Source organism: Chlorocebus sabaeus, chromosome 7 (genome assembly GCF_047675955.1).
Source record: "Chlorocebus sabaeus isolate Y175 chromosome 7, mChlSab1.0.hap1, whole genome shotgun sequence".
NCBI lineage: Eukaryota > Metazoa > Chordata > Mammalia > Primates > Cercopithecidae > Chlorocebus > Chlorocebus sabaeus.
The window spans coordinates 73314078-73326751 of NC_132910.1; the positions used below are offsets into that span (position 1 = coordinate 73314078).

Consider the following 12674-nt stretch of genomic DNA (forward strand, 5'->3'; position numbering starts at 1 on the left):
CTAGTATCATATTGCTGCCTGACTTTTTCAGGAATTGTCCTGGCTATTTTTGGTCCTTTGCTCTTTCATATACGTTTTTTATTTTTATTTTTATTTTTTTGAGACAGGGTCTCACTTTGTTGCCCAGGCTGGAGGGCAGTGGCATGATCACAGCTCTCTGCAGCCTTGACCTCCTCAAGTGATCCTCCAGTCTCAGCCCTGTGAGTAGCCAGGACTATAGGCATGCACCACCACATCTGACTAATTTTAAAACTTTTTGTGGAGATGGTGGGATTTCACTGTGTTGCCTAGGCTGGTGTCAAACTCCTGGCCTCAAGCGATCTGCCTGCCTTGGTCTTCCAAAGTGCTAGTATTACAGGCATCAGTCACCATGCCTGGCCTCATAAACATTTTAGAATCAGTTTGTTAAGTTCCCTGAAAAAGCCTGTTTAGATTTCTGTAAGAACTTAATTGAATCTATAGATTTATTTGGGGAGAAATGACAACTAAACAATATTTAACCTCCCTTTTCCTAAGTCTTACTTCTCTGTTGTTTAAGTCTTCTTTACTGTTTTTGTGTAAAGTTTAAATTTTTTCTACTTAAAGAGTTTTGTGCGTCTTTTACAAGATGTATTTATTTATTTAGATATCTAGGTATCTTGTGGTGTTGTAGCTATTACAAATGTTATCTTTTGTAAAATGACATTTTTCTAAACTGTTGGTAGTCTGTACAAGTGTGCTTGATGCTTTTATGTTAATCTGATACTCAGTAACCACATTAAACCATTATTATCAATAAGTTGTAGATTCTTAGGAGTTTTATCTATAGACAGTCATACTGTTTAAACAGCAAATAATGATACTTTTGTTTCTTTCCAACTTTTAGTTCTTTTTCTTGCCTTATTGTGCTTGCCTTGTTCCATTTTCTTAAAGGAATCAACATTACATGAATAAGTCTGATGTCTGCTGTAGGTTTCTGCTATCAGGTTAAGAAAATGTACTTATTTTCCCACTGTGCTAAGAATTTCTATGAAGAATTATTGGTAAATGTAATCAGATACTTTGTTCTGTTATCTAATGAAATGAAAATGTATTTTCTCCTTTATTCTGTTAACATAATTTAAAAGTATATACATATATATGAATATACGCAGATATGTACATATTTATATAAGTATGTGTATACAGTAGTCCCTGCTTATTCATGTGTTTTGTCTCTTCACGTTTCAGTTATCTATGGTCAACTGTAGTCCGAAAATATTACATACAATAAGCTATTTTGAGAGACCCCCATATTTACAAAGATATTTACAGAACTGTTGTTACAGTACAGTTGTTCTATTTTGTTGTTGTTAATCTCTTGTGTCTGATTTATAAATTAAACTTTATCATAGGAATGTATGTATAGGAAAAGACATATATATAGGGTTTGATACTATCTATGGTTTCAGGCATCCACTGGGGATCTTAGAACACATCTATCCCAAATAAAGGGAGATTACTGTATATGTACGCCTATCTCTAGCATTTTGGCTTTCTTTATTAAGAGTAATTTTGCTGAACATTTAGACCTTTCTGTTACCAGCAAGAGAAGCATCTTAAAGTAAATTTCCATATTTGGCAGAGTCAGAAGTCTTAGGCCTTCAGATATTAGAGTCCAGGGCTGACAATAAGTTACACACATTTGGTCATTTATTCAGGGCACCCATGAAATACAAGGGTCCACAGAAGCAGCAAGTCAAAAGTCAGATAGGCAGTTTAGGGTCCTAGAGTAAACACATTGTTAAATATCCAGAGAGGTAAGAACCCAAAATTCTTATTGAAATTAAAGGAAAGAGATAAAAACAGTAAAAGAATGACTATACTAGTAATAAGGGATGACTCAGTAACTGAGGCCTAGGATTATTTCAATCTTGGTGTTTTTATTTGGTGGTGTGCTAGCAATGGTAGTGGTGGTAGCAACAGTGGTAGACAGTCCCCACCCCTTGCAGCTTGTAAATGATAGTCAAGGAGTCTCCTGGTTGGAGTAGTAAGAGGAGATCAGGGCAATCATGGCTCATCTGGTCATTCACAGATGCCTCAGTTGGTGAGTGAGCATTTTTCTGTTTTTGGCTAACTCATTCCAGGTGCAAGCACTATAGTTAATGAATGTAGTGAATGTGACATATAGGAGATGACCCTTGATTAGTATTTTGAAAAAAAGAGAATTATTTCTGGCTCAGTTGAGGAGCAGTAGGGATATATAATAAATTATATACGTAGGCTAAATAGGCAATTTGATGATGTTTGAGTGGAGAGAATTGGTAATGTACAGAAGAATATCAGTAGATTCTGTTGGTTTGAAAGGAGCATGTGTATGTACATTACATGTGTAAAGGGCAACAACAGATCTTGATTTTAATAAGGCTTCTCCTCATGCCCTCATAAACAGCTGGAGAAATATGGACTGAATAATAGTAAAGCTGGTATATTTATATTTGTTTGAAAAATTATGTGCCAGATTATTGATTTAAGTGTTTAAGGTCAACAGTAAACTAAAATTCATAATATACCCTTATTTGATATATGGTCCCATGAATAATTATTAAGGTCAAAGAGACATATGTTTGTATAACTTTATACTTTATGAATGTTTCAGTGAGTACAGTTTAATTGATTTGGCAATTTTAGCTATTTCCACACTGAATCAGGATCAGTAAACACATTGTTAACTACCTACTATTCTCTGTGAATAAAGCACTGTGTGAGCTGGGGAATTTTTTTTAACTTGATTAATTTTCTTGTTACAATTTTTTAATAATAAGGGCATTTTATTTCTGTTCTACCTTCTATGAAATAAAGAACGTGGGTGTTTTCCTAGTGCCTAACACACTGCCAGTCTTAATAAATAATACTTACTGGCTTAATAATACTTGCTGATTGACTTGCATATTTAAAGATAGGGAATATTTTATAAGCAACTTTAAAATATGCTTTCATATATTTCAAGATAGGTTTGGGAATATCCATGCATTTTTCTTAGATACCCTTTTTGGAAAAAATGAGGAATGAATGAGTGAATGAACACTAACACGAACAATAACTTTTCTCATTTCTTACAGGTGCACAGACAAGATTTACATTTGAGCTGCCAAATCACAGATTGCGTTTTACTTCAAAAGTTTCTGCCACAGATATGTCAACCATTCCTCCTTCTGCCAGTCTTAACCTTCCTCCTGTTACCATGTCAGGGAAATATATAATGGAAGAACATGATAGTTATTCGGATCAGGTGTGGAGTATAGATGAACTGCCTTCTAAACAAGGTTACTATTTACAGGGAAATTATCTACGTTGTGTGGCAGAAGTAAGTTTACTTTAAAATTTTCTTACTCTTTGTAATTTAGGAGGCTTCATGATTTATATGTACCAAAATATGTAGTAATCCAAACTTTTAAGGTAAAGTCTTAAAATCATTTGTTTTCACAGAAGAATTCTATACTGAATCAAGTGTGTGTGTGGGTGTATGTGTGTTTTGTGTCTGTTAGTCTGACTACCCTGTAGTTTTATTTAAACATGCTTTTAAAAATATGTATTCGTTATATATTCCATCTCTGCAATATTTTCGTAGTTCAAATGATTATTAAAAGCAAATCGCAGCTAACTTTCATTATGTGCTTTACACGCATTGACTCCTGCAGTGCTTAAGTAAATCCTATGAGGTAGAAATATTTGTTCTCATTTTGTAGGTGAGCAAACTAAGCCTTAGCAAGTTAACATAATTCATACAGGTATACATAATTATTAAGATAATCTAAAGGTCATATTGAAAGATAAATTAGACTTACAGATTAATTTCTTTACTAAGGTTAAGTTGAAAGTAGCATATCTAATTCTATCATAATTTTTTCACTTTATATTTGTATAGCTGTCAAAAGTTTAAAAAGCATTTGGACACATTTTTCATTTGATTTGTGGTAAGCAGGTCATCTGTTATTTTCCTAATTTGATATAAACTTGAAGCGGAGAAGTAAACACCTTTCCTTAAGTCTCCTAGCTATCAATTGAGAGAGGCAGGAGCCACGCCTCAGTGGTCTGCCTCCAGGCACCCTGTGATGTGTCTCAGCTCACCTCGTCAGTTTGTCAAAAACAGTTGCAACTTTATGAAAAAGCAATGTGCTATTTGTTTTATAAATTTTGTTGTCCAGAACCTGCAGCATCTATAAGAATGCTCTTTGGGTTCTCTGATAGAAATATTATAACTACGGGGGACATATTTAAGTCTGATTTACCTTCTTAGGCCCTGCTTGCCCTGGAACCTCTGTAAGAGTTGGGATTTCTGTATGTGAAAAACAAGTGTACAAAAAAATAGTGTTTGGATTCTAACAGAGATTTACTTAAAATATTTTAAGGTGTATCCCACTTGTGCTTTCTACTCTGAAAACTAAAAGCCCCAAGCTCCAGTTTAGACATACTGCTATCAATGTTCCATTTAAAAGAAAATACATGAATACAGTGTGCTGTATAATTCCTTGCTAATACTAGATATTAGAAAGGTATAAGTTTGTAACGAGGCAGAACACAATCCTGAATTTAGTAAACAATGTATTTAATTTCAACCATTTCAAAGAATCTAAAATTGCATCCCTCTTAGAGTTGCCTATTTTACTATGGCCTGAAATAAACACACCTGAAAATAGTTTCTGGCAAATTGGTTTATTAACTAATTAGTTTATTAACTAATTTGCCAGAAATTTAATACTTTGTACTAATTATAGGACACAATTATATTAAACCTTAATTGGGTATCTCTGATGATTTGCTAATTCACTCAGATGTAAGCCTGAGACCCAGAATTTTGTTGGTTTTTATTCATAGCCGTATCCTTAGCACCTAACATGGTACATAGAGTAGACGGTCATTAAATATATATTTGATTAAATAAATTGTTTTTGGCTGGATGTAGTGGCTCACACCTGTAATCTTAGCACTTTGGGATAAAGTGGGCGGATAGCTTAAGGCCAGGAGTTTGAGACCAACCTGGCCAACATGGTGAAATCCTGTCATGGTGGTGGGTGCCCGTAGTCCCAGCTACTCAGGAGGCTGAGGCAAGAGAACCGCTTGAACCCGGGAGGTAGAGGTTACAGTGAGCCGAGATTGTGCCACTGCGCTCCAGCCTGGGTGACAGAGCAAGACTTTGTCTCTAAATAAATAAATAAATCTATTTTTACTTAACTCGTCTGTGATTCTAAGACACAAAAGTGGCCATTAGAATGATCATTAAAAGTAAATTTTACTTTTACTCTAGGAGAAAATTTAATTTCAAAATTAGCAAGTTAAATATATAACTTTGATTTGCTCCCCAGACTTCTCATACTTTATTAACTACTATTATTAAAAAACAAAAAACAAAAACCATTTTGGGAATGGACTATAATAGTGTTTGGCCAGTAACATATTAGGAACTCTGAATATTTTTAACTTTTCTTCAATATATTGATTTCAAATCATAGATAATTATCTCTTTTTCCTCAGTTTAGGGTGATTTATGTAAGAAAAAAGTAAAGCTAATGTAATCAGCATTAATCTAATATGTTTTTTTCTGACAGGTTGGTTCCTTTGAACATAATCTTACAACTGATCTTCTAAACCACTTGGTATTTGTACAGAAAGTGTTCATGAAGGAAGTTAATGAAGTAATACAAAAAGTTTCTGGTAAGATGATCTAGTACCTTACAGTATAGGTGAAGGTTTTTATTCTTTTTGACTGTGTGATGTCCCATATGTCTGTGGTATAAGTATTGATCCAGCATTTGGATATAATTGTCAAATAGCTCCTAAGAACTGTCCATTCCTTTTATGGCTTTTCCACCTACAATGTTTGCTTATCATTTTTGTCATGTATAATATACACATTTAGGATTCATAAACTTCAGAAAGCTCATTTATGTTTCACCCTCAAGAAAGAAAAGCTTATAGTATGTCTATTAACCAAATTAATCATACTCATTTGGAAACAACATTTAGATAACTGCTAAGATTTCAACCTTTTATCTATACCAGATGATGGCTATATGCTGGCAGCATGGTAAATTGTCTGTAGAAACCCTCATTACATTTTTGCTGTTCCTCAAGAATAGTTTACAGTTCAGCTTAGTCAGTGCTCTACATTTTTCACAAGCTAAAGTATTAGGGAATTAGGGTGAAAAGTTGACTCTGTATAACAATTCTTAATGCTGAGTATTTTCAGTGTGAATGTTATCATGTTAAAAGAATATTTAAGCCACATCCATAAATTGGCATCAAAAGGAGTTTCCTTTATGCTTATGGATTAATTCATTCATTTAACAAATTTATGAAGTATCCAGGTATTCAATTACAGTTTTGATGAGTTCTGTGAATGACAAGAACAGGGTGCTATGAGTCTGTGTCATAGGAGAAACTAATCTAGTCTAAAGGATCAGAAAAGGCTTCTCAGAAGAATTCATATCCCAAAACTTAAGAATGAAGCCTAGTTTGGCAAGAAAGGAGAGGTAGAGAGGATGCAGGCAGAGCATACGTACCAGTATTTGATAAGGGTCTGAAGGAGGACAGTGCTCCTTGGATGAAGGAACTAAATTATGTAGCAGCTGTGTGAACAACCGGTTTCCTTGGTTCTCCTGGGTTGGTTCTAGTTGCATCTGAGGTCAGGAAGCTATTTAATGATCATATTGTAGAAACCCTGCAGAGCTGTGGAATTTTACAAGTTAGGTCTTAAAAGATCAGATCATTGGTACCATGGAGTTTTTCTGATAATGGTTGACTAGAAATCATTAAGGAAGAAATAAGTATATAGTAAAATTCCTTTCTGCCACTGAAGAAGCCTTAACTTGGGAAACATACACAAGTTTTGTTTGGTGTGTCCCATTTACCTGGTTAAAATCACATTATGACATTTTTTATGATAGGAAAGTTGTTAAGAATATATCAAGCTGGCAAACTTATGAGTTCTAAAGAATATTTTCAAGATGATTTTATTACTGAAAAAATATAGGCCAGGCACAGTGGCTCATGCCTGTAATCCCAGCACTTTGAGAGGCCGAGGTGGGTGGATCATTAGGTCAGGAGATCAAGACCATCCTGGCTAACACGGTGAAACCCTGTCTCTATTAAAAATACAAAAAAATTAGCCAGGCGTGGTGGTAGACACCTGTAGTCCCAGCTGCTCAGGAGGCTGAGGCAGGAGAATGGCATGAACCTGGGAGGCAGAGCTTGCGGTGAGCTGAGATGGTGCCACTGCGCTCCAGCCTGGGCAACAGAGCAAGACTCTGTCTCACAAAAAAAAAACAACAAATATATATATATATATATATATATATATATATAGAGAGAGAGAGAGAGAGAGAGAGAGAGAGAGAGACAGTAGAGACAGTATCAGACTGTCAGGGTAACCCTCTCTTAAGGTAGTTTTGATTAAAGAGAAAGGCTTTTCTTAACCTTTAGATTATAGTCAGGAGATTAAAGTATATCCCAATGTCTATGAAGAATAAGATGGACAAAGAGGACTGGAAATTAATATTTCTAACCATGAAGACTTGCTGTTTACTATGAGAGAATCAGATGATAGTGCCAAGATCAGATGATAATGCCAAAAGAGTGACTAGATCTGCTCTGCTCCTTGAACCATTTCTTTCTGACTTTAGCGACAGCCATGAACCTTGAGAAAATAGCTAAAGTGTAAATTATGTATGATTTAGCTGGCCACAGGGCCTGATGGAGCGTAGGCATTCAGTTATTCTGTCAAGGCCAAAGAACATAACAGGAGAGTGAGAGCGAATACTTTGAACCTTTGTAGCTCGAATTTCTCAGTACTCTGATCTCTGTATTGCTGCTTCCCTCTCCCATAATCTTCAGTTATTTTCCTTTTTTTTTTCTTATATTCTTCTTCATGATTTTCCATCATGTTACATTTAGTGTTAGGACATTTTCTATTATGTAGGAAGACTAATGTTTGTAACAATCATCAAGTTTGTTAGGGAAATACTTTTTTAAAAAATTGATTACCTTATTTGTCCACGAAGGACTTTCAGGAATGCTTGGGTTTCAGAAAGATGTAAATAAACATTGATCAGGTAAACAGAAGAGACTATTTTTGAGTATGTATGGCCGTCTTAGAAGCATATAAGGAGGTCACCATCTTAGAATTGGGCCAGGTATATATTTATTGATAAAGACATAAAGTACTATGGAATTAATGCAAATAATATAATAGCATCTCTTATGGTTCCATACACTAAAATTATTGTGCAGTATGTTTTGTGAATGGTGGAGCTTTTGCTTTTAAATTTTAAAGTTTTCTTTCTGAAACTAGATAAAAGGTATTCAAGGTAGTGATAGACAAACACAAAACAAATAGGCCTTTAAGATGTGCTCATGCATCAAACAGTTTTTTTTTTTTTGAAATGGAGTCTCGCTTTGTCGCCAGGCTGGAGTGCAATGGTGCGATCTCAGCTCCCTGCAACCTCTGCCTCCTGGGTTCAAGCGATTTTCCTGCCTCAGCCTCCCAAGTAGCTGGGACTATAGGCACACACCACCACACCCAGCTAATTTTTGTATTTTTAGTAGAGACGAGGTTTCACCATGTTGGCCAGGATGGTCTCGATCTCTTGACCTTGTGATCTGCCTGCCTTGGCCTTCCAAAGTGCTGGGATTACAGGTGTGAGCCACTGAGCCCAGCCTATCAAACAGTTTTATCTTCAGAGATGGATTATCAAATGAACAGACACTAAGCTGTTTTTTGTTTGTTTGTTTGTTTTTGGTAAAACAACTTGACTATAAGAAAAATTAGACAGATGTGAATCTTTACAAAACTCTAGACATTTAGAGTATTAGTATTACAATATTCAAAGTGAAAGTGTGCTAAGCAATGTAAAAATCTAAGATTATTTCAGATATGTTAAAGCATGTATTTGTTTAGCAAAATGATTTAAGAGAATATGAAAAAGTGAAAAGCTTACATTTAGACTGTCAGAAAAAAATAGTGTGTTAAGGAAGTATACTGTTAGGTATAACAGTAGAAGATTAACATGAAGATTTCACTCTACTTAGGTAAGTGAAAATTGAAAAAGAGTCTGCTTTTAACCAAGTGAAAAGGATAATTAAAAACCATGAATATTAAGAAAATGGAAATTGATGAGATATTTGTCTGTTTATGAGAATAAATAGAGAAACAATAAGCCTATCCAACCAACTTGTATATAAATCTACAGGTCCAAATGAGACACACTGTAGTTATGTAAAAGAACTAATGGAGGACCTCTTGGTACCTCTGAGAAGGTACTTCAGTAAATCATGGGTATCAGGAGAGGTGCCCAAACACAGGAAAATTGTGGTACTTAACTTGAAGAAGGGTAGGAAAGAAGCCTCAAGGAACCAATACCCCAAAGGCTAATCCAAAAAAAACCAAACAACAAAAAAAAAACCTGATTTTTTTTACTTAGTATAGTCTCCCTTAGGAAATAAACTCCTTAATAACACTTCTTAAACATAGTTTTTGTTAAGTCATGCTAATACTTTTCAGAAAAATATGAGGCTAGCTATAATTTCAAAATAGCTTAAGCAAGTTAATAGCTTACTCAAGTATACTGGATATGATGCACTTAAACTTATATATTTATGCCATACTATGAAATAAAACTTGATTGACACAAAAGTAGGAGTATGGGCCAAGATGGCCGATTAGAAGCAGCTGTGGTCCAGGACTCTCACACAGAGGAATGAAAATGGTGAGTGAATTCAGCACTTTTAACTGACATATTCAGTTTCTTGCATTGGGAGGGACTAGGCAGACAGCTCCACCATGGAGGGTGAGGTAAAGCAGGGTGAGGTGATGGCTCACCCAGGAGCAGCAAAAAGCCAGGGAGCCCCCACCCCCAGGCAAAGGAGGCTGTATGTGATTGTGTGACCTCGCCCCAGGAAACCAGGCTTCTCCCACAGATCTTTGCAACCTGTGGATTAGGAGATTCCCGTCGTGAGTCCTGCCACCAGGGCCTTGGGTCTGAAGCACAGAGCTATGTGGAGTCTCTCGGTGAAGCAGCACTAGGGCACACAGACACAGGAGTTTTGCATACTCCCAGCAAGGCAGGAAATCCATCCATGCATTCCCCTAAGAAGGAGGCTGAATCCAGGGAGCCAAGCAGTGCCATTTTACAGACCCCACTCCCAAGGCAACTCACAAGTTAAGAACTACTGGCTTGGAATTCCACCCGGCCAGCAGCAGAAGGCTGGCGACTGCCTGAGACAGACTGAGTTCCCAGGCGGAGGGAGAGCCGCCATCTCTGCAGTTCAAGTCAGCAGTTCTAGCCTGCCTGCTCCAGGGAGTCTGGGCAGTCTAGACTGGGAGGAGTTCCCCACAAGACAGCACAGCTGCTATGCCAGATTGTGGCCAGACTGCTTCTTAGAGTGGGACTCCACTATGCCAGATTGTAGGGTCAGACTGTTTCTTTAAGTGGGACTCCAGTCCATCCCTCCTCACTGGGCAGGGCCTCCCTGCAGGAATTTCAGCAACTCCAACCAAGGTTATACATACAGAACTCACAGAACTCTGATCTCTCCCTGGGGGGCAGGGCAGCTGCTGTCTCTGCAGTTCAGCTGACTTAGCCTTTTCAGCTTGCTGGCTCTGGAGAGTCCTGGTGGTCTGGATGAGGGGGGTTTCCCCTACGGCAGCACACCTGCTCTGCCAAGGGGCAGCTCGACTGCTTCTTTAAGCGTGTCCTTGATCCCGTTCTGCCCAACTAGATGAGACCTCCCAACAGGGGTCTCCAGACACTTCCTGTAGGACTCTTCAGTCCAGCATTAGGTCAGTACCTGGGGCAGAGGCCCCAGAGGAAGGAGCAGGCTGTCATCTTTGCTGTTTCACAGGCTTCGCTGATACCTGGTGCAGGAGGAACCTGGTGCAGGAGGAACTCAGAACACTAGAGTCTGGAGGGGACCCCCAGCAAACTGTAGCAGCCCTACAGAAGAGTGGCCCCACTGTTAAAAGAAAAATAAACAGAAAACAACAACATAAACCAAAAAGCCCCACAACAACCCCATTCAGAGGTCAGCAACCTCAAAGATTGAAGGTAGATATGCCCACAAAGATGAGAAAAAAATCAATCCAAAAATGCTGAAAACTCAAAAAGACAAAGTGCCTGTTTTCTCCCAGATGACTGCAACACCTCTCCAGCAAGGGCACAGGACTGCGCTAAGGCTGAGATGGCTGAATTGACAGCAGTAGGCTTCAGAAAGTGGGTAATAATAAACTTAGCTGAGCTAAAGGAACATGTTCTAACCCGGTGGAAAGAAGCTAAGAATCGTGACAAAACATACAGGAGCTGATAACCAAAATAGTCAGTTTAAAGAGGAAGATAACTGACCTCTTGGAGCTGAAAAACACAACAGGAGAACTTCACAATGCAGTCACAAGTATCAACAGCACAATAGACCAAGTGGAGGGAAGAATCTCAGAGCTTGAAGACTGTCTTTCTGAAATAAGACAGGCAGACAAGAATAGAGAAAAAAGAAAAGGAACAAACAAAACTTCTGAAACTATGGGATTATATAAGAAGACCAAACCTATGACTGATTGGGGTACCTGAAAGAGATGGGGAGAATGGAACCAAGTTGGAAAACATACTGCAGGATATCACCCAGGGGGACTTCCCCAAATGAGCAAGACAGGCCAACATTCGAATTCAGGAAATGCAGAGAACCCCAGTAAGACACTCCACAAGAAGATCAACCCAAGACACATAATCATCAGATTATTGAAGGCTGAAATGAAAGAAAAAAACTTAAGGGCAGTCAGCGAGAAAGGCCAGGTCACTTACGATGGAAAACCCATCAGCCTAATAGCAGACCTCTCAGCGGAAACCCTACAAGTCAGAAAACATTTGGGGCCAATATTCAACATCCTTAAAGAAAAACATTTCCAACCTAGAATTTCATGTCCAGCCAGAGGTACAAAGAAGAGTTTGTACCATTTCTATTGAAACTGTTCCAAAAAAATGAAAAGGAGGGACTCCTCCCTAACTCATTTTATAAGGCCACTATCGTCCTCATACCTAAAACTGACATAGATACAACAAAAAAAGAAAACTTCAGGCCAATATCCCTGTTGAACATTGATGCAAAAATCGTCAACAAAATACTGGCAAACCAAATCCAGAAGCATACAAAAAGCTTATCCACCACAGTCTAGTGGGCTTCATCGCCAGGATGCAAGGTTGGTTCAAATCAATAAATGTGATTCATCACAGAAACGGAACTAAAGACAAAAACCACATGATTATCTCAATAGATGCAGAAAAGGCCTTTGATAAAACTCAATATCCCTTCATGTTAAAAACTCAATAAACTAGGTATTGAAGATACATACCTCAAAATAATAAGATATATATGACAAACGCACAGCTAATATCATACTGAATGGGCAAAAGCTGGAAGCATTCCCCTTGAAAACCAGCACAAGACAAGGATGCCCTCTCTCTTACCACTCCTATTCAACATAATATTGGAAGTTCTGGCCAGGGCAGTCTGGCAAGATAAAGTATATACAAATAGGAAGAGAAGAAGTCAAATTATCTTTGTTTGCAGATGATATGATCCTATATTTGGAAAACTCCATCATCTCAGCCCAAAAGCTTCTTAAGCTTATAAGCAACTTCAGCAAAGTTGTGCAATGTGCAAAAATTGCT

The 12674-nt window shown here is 37.5% G+C and overlaps 1 protein-coding gene across 10 annotated transcripts in view; it reads left to right on the forward strand.

The window, feature by feature from the left end:
• Positions 1-12674, forward strand: part of BLTP1 (bridge-like lipid transfer protein family member 1) — a 401511-nt gene that overhangs the window by 323192 nt on the left and 65645 nt on the right. For all 10 annotated transcript variants that reach the window (XM_073017605.1, XM_037991533.2, XM_007999715.3 and 7 more), the window contains 2 exons: positions 3081-3325; positions 5568-5673. In XM_073017605.1, coding sequence (XP_072873706.1) covers positions 3081-3325; positions 5568-5673 — 351 coding nt within the window. The remainder of the gene's footprint in view (positions 1-3080; positions 3326-5567; positions 5674-12674) is intronic.